The following is a 7,451-nucleotide window of genomic DNA, read 5'->3' on the forward strand; positions in this document are numbered from 1 at the left end:
TGTCTCGAAAATGGTGCCTAAATTTTGGCGGATATATAAAAATAAAAAGAAAATGTCTTTTTGTAATTTGTGAATTACTTTTTGTATGTGATATTCAGAGTATTATTTTGTTAAAATGCCAACCAAGCAATAATTCTGAACTTTTGTTGCTTCTTTAGGAAAGGCGAATAATTGAATTATTGAAAAGGGAAATCATTGGATTCAACAAGCTTCCTAATTCCTATTAATTAAGGACATAACTACACTTTTCTGCAAGACACAATTATTTAGGCCAATTGAACATAATAGAACTTTTTGACTTCTTTTTGGCAGGAATTTTAATATAATTGGACTATTTTTTCTTAATCTTTTGATATAATATAGGAAAGCCAAAAAAAATAAATCAATGGTTATGAGATCTCAAGGAGTGTCCCTTTCCCCTTTAAAAATGAACAAAAATACTATTTGATCATTAAAATCAGTCACTAATATATTTGTATATAAATATATGTAGTTTAATTTATTTTTTATGTATATTTATATTCTAACATGTATTTTATACTAATGACTAATTTTGATAGTTAATTTTAATATACATATAGCATAGTTGAAAAATAAAACGTAAGATTTTTAATCTTTTGGATTTGCTTTTTCTAATTACCTTTACTAATTGACTAAGAAGTTATTGCTTATATTTGGTTGAACTATTCTTAAAGTTACTATAATTTTTTATAAGTCTTGTGAAACTAATATTTAAAAAAAAATTTATATCAATAAACAAACACTTGAAAAAGAGTTATATAAGATTTTGATTTTTTTTGTTGGACCACTGTGGAGAGCTTTCGACCATTGTAGTAAGTTAATGAAACCTTAACAATGCTGACTCTTAAAAGGACCAATACCTGAAAAAGAGAGCTATATCGAGAGTCAATACTTAAAAAAAATTTTAAAAAAATTTAAGACTTTGAAATCTCCCACCATATAAACTAATTTTTGTGGTGATGGTTCTCCCAAAATTTTATAGTTCATTACATAAGTTTATTCAAATTTTTAGTTGATCTTTATAATTTAGCTTAGTGAAATTTATATGATTTTATATATTTCGATAAATTGTTTTAGTATAAAATTACAAATGTAGTCAATCAAAATGATCTGAATAACGATCTCATTATAAATCAAAACAAACACCTGTCATAATAATGGCTATAAAGCCTCATCACATTTGGTTATGAAGACAGAACACAAATACAAAGATATGTTGAAACTAGACATGTATACATAACACAAAATTTTCCCTCCTCATGTTCTTCTAATGACACTATCTTCCACATTAATTCTCAGTGCAATTGGAGCCTCCATAACATGATTTTTCTGTTTCTCTCCAGAATAATAATGATGATAATCGGAGTACTCTTCAGAGCAAACCTTATTAGACAAACTAGGACTGCTCCAAAGTGAAGAAGAATTGAACATTCCATGATTCTGATTTTTGCATGAGAATTTATCTTCAACTATGTCATAGAATTCCACTGTTCTAACTTCTTGTGCAAGAGAACACCAACAACACAATAGCCATTGCATGCAATCTCTAACATTTTGATTCCCACAACAAAGTTTACTATTATTATTTGGTGGCAAATTGAACCTTTTCCTCATTTGAATCCTCCAATATCCACCATAGAGTAAACCAAAAACTGAAAGCAATATACCAATGAACCCCATGATTCTTCTTAGATTCTCATCATCAATGTGCAATGCAGCAAGATTAAAGATGCAAAAGGGTGCCATACAAAATAGAAAAAAAGTTGAAATGTGAACATAAATGTTACCAAAGTGAAGCCTTTTCATGTTCCTTCCAAAAGTGCAAAAACCACAGAAGAGTGTTTGGTATGCAACAGAAAGATTTTGCTTAAGATCAAATAGCCCTCCTCTCCATTCAGGTGCATACTCAATAACAACAAGGCCATGATCATTTCTTGATGCAAAAGAAAAGCTCATTTCGGACGGTAATCTTGAACTGGTTGAACAATGTACTTCATCAGATTCATATTCCTTGCCTAGAGGGCTAACAAAGCAGTATAGTCCTGCGAAAATTGGAGCAGCAATTGCGATCGAGATGCATATACCAACTCCAACGGCCGGCCTTTTAGACCGGTCGAACCCTAAATTAAGGCTGCATAATGCATATTGAGCAAAGCAATTAACATGGAGTAATACAATAACAACCATCATGTGGAAAAATTCATGAGGCTTGGGATTTCCATTCTTGCAATACAAGTTTCTGAGGATTGTTATGTCTTCTTGTTTCCACCTAAGAAGAAGAACAAGATGGTAGAATCTCTTCGGATGTTGGTATAGACACATGAGAGTGAATAGAGCATTGAGGATTTGGTTGTTTGCTTCAAACCATTCATCTCTTTGGGATTTCTTGGTGAGGATTCTGTTTAGCATTCCTGTCATAACTAGGAAGAGAATCGCGCCGGAGATGATGACACAAGTTATCCATAGAAGAAGTGCCATGTTCAAAGGATTCTTGATCCATTGCTTGCAAGTTGTGCTAATACATGACCAATCAATCTTCTTCTTGGAAAAAATAGCATTCTTGAAAGGATTCATAAGATTTTCCTGTAAAAAATGTGAAATGAGTCTCTGAGGTTTGAACATGTTGGAAATAATTCTCAACATTCTGTTGTTCAGTTTTTGATGAAGCCTTTCATCATTAACCTCAAGAAAACCATTTGGGTTTTGAGTTTCATCCAAGGTTGTTTCTTGCAAGCTTTGTCCAATCACTAGCATGAGTCATAATAATGACCTGATTATCTGCATTGAAGAAGTCCATAAAAGATTCAAAGCTGATTGAATGAAACCTCAAAAAGTGGATGCTATTCCAAGAAGCATTACTTGTGCAAGTTTGAGGTTCAGAGAGGATAAAGTATTTATACTTTGATTGCTACTTTCCTTGGATTATAAGACTTTCTCCCCTAAAATGATTCTCATATCAACAATGAAACTCAAATTCTCGTACCTACAATATACAATATTGTTTCTTACTAACTCTGCTAACCATCTTTCGAAAATTACATCAAGAGGCAGCTACATTTGCTAAGAAGAAATTGGAAGCAACAAACTTTCAAATAAACATGGTTCATAGAAACACAAATTGCAGCTATATATATATATACATGTTGAAAAATAAACAAAAGAAAAAAAAGGTAATATCCAATACAAGTGAGGTTGGTGGAGGGACTCATACTTACCAATTTGGTGTCAACCCAGTTTCCTTAAGCTCTACATAGTACATACCACAATAATGCTGCAACAAAATTCAGAGAAGAAATAATAATAAGGGTGGATGAAGTGAGAGAAACATGAATTTCAACGTGGAAAAGCAAAATAAAGTGTGATGTATATAAAATTTGCAACGGTTCTTGTTGAAGCAAAAGCGGGAATATGTTTGAACTTTTATTCAAAAAAGTAAAAAGCATTCGGTGGAGTGGTGGACCCTCCTTTTGATCATATGCCAAAATTTATTGATTGGTGTAAATGAAAATATTTAGTACTCAGTTTGTTTATGTACAGAATTAACAAGTTGATGATAAGATTCAATATTACTTGAAATATGAATTAAGAAAAAAGAGAAATTATTTGTAACATATATAAGGTTGTATCATATAAGGCTGTGGTCACATATTCCTATTCCTCTGTATATTATTTGCTCTTGAAAAATAATTTAAAATCAATTAAATGAAATAAGGCTGTGGCCACATATTTTTGTTCTTTTGGGGCTTAAGTTTTTTTTTCTGGTATGGGGGCTTAAGGTTTTTTTTATTACAACAAGAATCAAGCCAAGATTAGCCCAATGAAAATGGACCAGCATGATTTGCTAACAAAAATATCACATTATTTAATTTCTTGACCTAATGTAATATGATCACAATAACTAACTTGACTTAGTTTAATAGTTAGTTTATTAGTCTATTTAAGTAAGTATCAGGATTTAAATTGTACCTTGTGTATGCAGCAACTAATTAACAAATAGCAAACCTTTAAATAAAATTCATTAAATCTGCAACGGATTAATCTTTGACCTGTCATACGTTGAAAAAAAGATAATATGATCACATTCCTGAAAACTTTTTGCTTTGGTAAGTGTAATTATGACACTGTAGAGACATTGCAATTTTACTACACCCGTTAGTTATAGCAATTTTGAGGTGGTATTTTTGAATCTATAATTATAAAGCTCAAAGATCAAACCATAATTTGTATAATGCAAAATTGTCATATAAGCTGTAAATTTATTGATTAGAACTGTAGATTTTAGTTTAGAATCCTAATCATTTTGTATGATGTTTATTAACAAAAACCCAATTAGTTATCTAACTGTTCTATTTATGGATACAACATCCATTGCTCCACAAGAGTAAATTGATATTCTAAATAGATTATAAACATTTCAAGCTTCATTATTACGTAATAAGTAACAATATATATGTCTCTTGATCTATCTATTGTTAGAAGTAACCTAGTTTGCCAACTAAATATTTTTTCTTCGTAAAAAGAATAATTTTGAGTGGATTCAGCATTAGTCAACAAATTACATAGCTCAATAAACAGTTACGTGCAAAATACTCATAAATTGTTTCACCACTAATTACATTTAGGCAAAGTTTGGATAAATAGCTTAATTAAACTCTTTTTAAAAAAATAACTTAAACAATAAATATTTATATTAAAAGTAATTTATAAATAAATTATTTTGTGTTTGGTTTTTAATTCTAAAAGTGCTTATTTTAAAACAAATATGATAAAAAAAAATTTATTACAAAAGAAGTCATTTTTTTAACTTCTTTATAAACACTTAAATAATTTTTTAAAAAGCTACAATTTAATTTTAAAAATTACACCAAATATTAATACTACTATTTTTCATAAGACAAAAACTAAAAAAAAAGTAACTTTTAAAACTTTCCAAACGTCCTTACTTTTCAAATCATCGTAATCCGAAATGCATTATAGAAATTTTATTTTCAAAATTTATGAAAACTAAGAAAAATATTTGCAAGCATAAATCAACAATACTTTTTCTTAATTCCGCCAGGTGGATAGAATATATGGCATTTGGAGTGACCAAAAAGCCCAAAAAACTCAATTCTGGATATATATTACAAAATGGTACAATAAGATAGGGGGAAAAAATCCGTGCACCTATTTCATGGAATTCATCCTAGATTTAGATGACTTTCTTTGAATTTCTTCCCGATTCGTGGCTATAAATATAGGGTGTGATCTAATCACAAAATAGATAACTATTCCTTTTTTATTTTTTATTGTATTTTTTAATCCGACTGATTAAGTACTAATCAATTCTGAATTTAACTCTATTTTTTTTTTTACGGTATCTCTCAACCCGACAGGTCAAGGACTAATCCGTCGCGAATCTGAGCTCCATTTAAGGGTTTGCTGCTGGCCAATGGGTTGTTGCATGCACAAGGCGGAATTCGAACTCCCGACACTTGTTTAAGCGGACGAGTGAGCTGACCACTCGACCAACCCAAATTAATTTAAATTTAACTCTATTTAAAAATTTATTATTGGTCAATAAATTGCTACGTAGATAAGGAGATTCAAACTCTCAATATTTACTCGAACAAATGAATTAAGAAGTCTAGTACACTTTATCAACCGAAACACATCATCCCAAAAGCTTAAACATCTTCCCAAAAGCTTAAACTGATTTTTGGATTCACCTAGGATCGAACTCTTGACCTTTTAGATCTAGAGCTCTAATACCATGTCATGATACCACGCATCCCAAAAACTTCAGCTGATGAAAAAAAATAACACTAATGATTATATCTCTAATACTCCATTAACCTCCATTATACACATTATACAAATATTCCATTGGTTACTCATACTTTCCCAATTTGACAAGACTCTGATACAAACTCTTTTCAAATTCATAATAAATACACTAGGTGAAATTAAATATTCATTGATCAACGGATTGAATTTCTCTGTCCTCTCAACTCCCATCCGACTTGAAAATTGCAACGGATTGAATTTCTCTGTCCTCTCAAAGATAACCTCAAGTAGTTGCTATTGAATAAAATCGTTTTGTATTTTTACTACTAACTTAAACGTCTTTCACATTATAAATACTACTCTTCTTAAAGCTCTCGCACCCATATACCCAAACCAAGAATATACCTAATAAGGTTCTCTTGTTTGTTCTATATTCCTCTCAAGAAATGTAGTTTTGTCCCAAATTAAAGTTATTATTAGACGAAAAAGAGTGGGTAGTATTACCATGATGGGTTTTATATGTTTTGTTATAATAGTCAACATAAATTTGCATGGATGCCCTACAAAAAAAAACATGAATTGACATAGGAGCTTACTTCGGTCCACTATGTTTTTGAAAGCGATACTTATTTTCAAATTTTCAACCTATTCATCATATAACGTGTCAACTATAGCCATATTATATGTTTCCTTGCCGTACCCTAAATTTGGTCTTACTCATGAACACAAAAACAAATCAAAGAAAATGTTCAATTAAATCACATTAATGTTGCCTTATATCGTACGTGTCAATTTTCTGTGCATGACGATTACAACTCAATAATTAGTAGTTAATCTCATCAAGAATAGTAAAATTAATAAGAGTTCAATTAGAAAATTCAACTAATTAATATTAGTTTTATAAAATTATTTTTTACTTTAAATTTTAAATTCTAATTTTAAATATTAAATCCTTTAAAAAATACAGATTATAAAACTTCACAATAAAAAATAGATTAATATTGACTAATTAAAAATTATTTTTTATAATTTAATTCATAATTATACTTCTTGAATTACTATAGGTTGATACTCAATTACCTATATATATTATGATGAGATCATGAACTATACAATTAAAATTTTAGAGTGTACTGTGTATCCATTATCCCCATTAGGGACACGATAAGAAGAAGAAAAGGAAATTCTTAAAATCATGTTTATTTTCTTTCTCTTCCTTTTTGATTGGACAAAATTAGCATTCATGCATTTCATCACTCGGAAAATATAATGCCTCTTGTCCCTACCCTAAAAGCTATATGCATAATAAAAATTTCATATTCTCAGTGTCTAGTCACAGATTTGAGCGATATTTGCAAGATTTCATGATTTGCTTGCGCTTCCATGACGATATCATGGTGTCAAGTTCTAATCAAATTCAAGTACCAAACCAATTTCTTTCATTCAAAAAAAAAATATATATATATATTAATAATTAATCAAATTATGAAAGTTCATGGGACTTCAATAAAATGTGCAAGCCACACTCTTGCAAAGTTGCAATTCACAAGACTCTTATTAAGATTTAATAATAATCATAAATATAATATTAATTATTAAAACACTGGCAAAACCCAGTAATTAAATCTTAAACAGTGTTGTCTTACCTGAAAGGCATGCTGAAA

The 7,451-nt window shown here is 29.8% G+C and overlaps 1 protein-coding gene across 3 annotated transcripts; it reads right to left on the minus strand.

The window, feature by feature from the left end:
- Positions 1-1,127: 1,127 nt before the first annotated feature.
- LOC112728116 (uncharacterized) lies at positions 1,128-3,444 on the minus strand. Of its 3 annotated transcripts, none has more exons than XM_072209659.1 (3): positions 3,237-3,405; positions 2,704-2,799; positions 1,128-2,604 (listed from the first exon to the last, which is right to left on the minus strand). In XM_072209659.1, the coding sequence occupies exons 2-3, from the start codon at positions 2,773-2,775 to the stop codon at positions 1,279-1,281; spliced, it is 1,398 nt and encodes a 465-aa protein (XP_072065760.1). In that variant the 5' UTR covers positions 2,776-2,799; positions 3,237-3,405; the 3' UTR covers positions 1,128-1,278. The 3 variants fall into 3 exon arrangements, with proteins under 3 accessions (XP_072065760.1, XP_025633909.1, XP_025633908.1); XM_025778124.3 differs by having other exon boundaries at positions 1,128-1,673; positions 1,809-2,799; positions 3,237-3,404; XM_025778123.3 differs by having other exon boundaries at positions 1,128-2,799; positions 3,237-3,444.
- Between the last annotated feature and the right edge of the window lie 4,007 nt (positions 3,445-7,451).

The sequence above is a fragment of the Arachis hypogaea genome, chromosome 12, assembly GCF_003086295.3.
Source record: "Arachis hypogaea cultivar Tifrunner chromosome 12, arahy.Tifrunner.gnm2.J5K5, whole genome shotgun sequence".
NCBI lineage: Eukaryota > Viridiplantae > Streptophyta > Magnoliopsida > Fabales > Fabaceae > Arachis > Arachis hypogaea.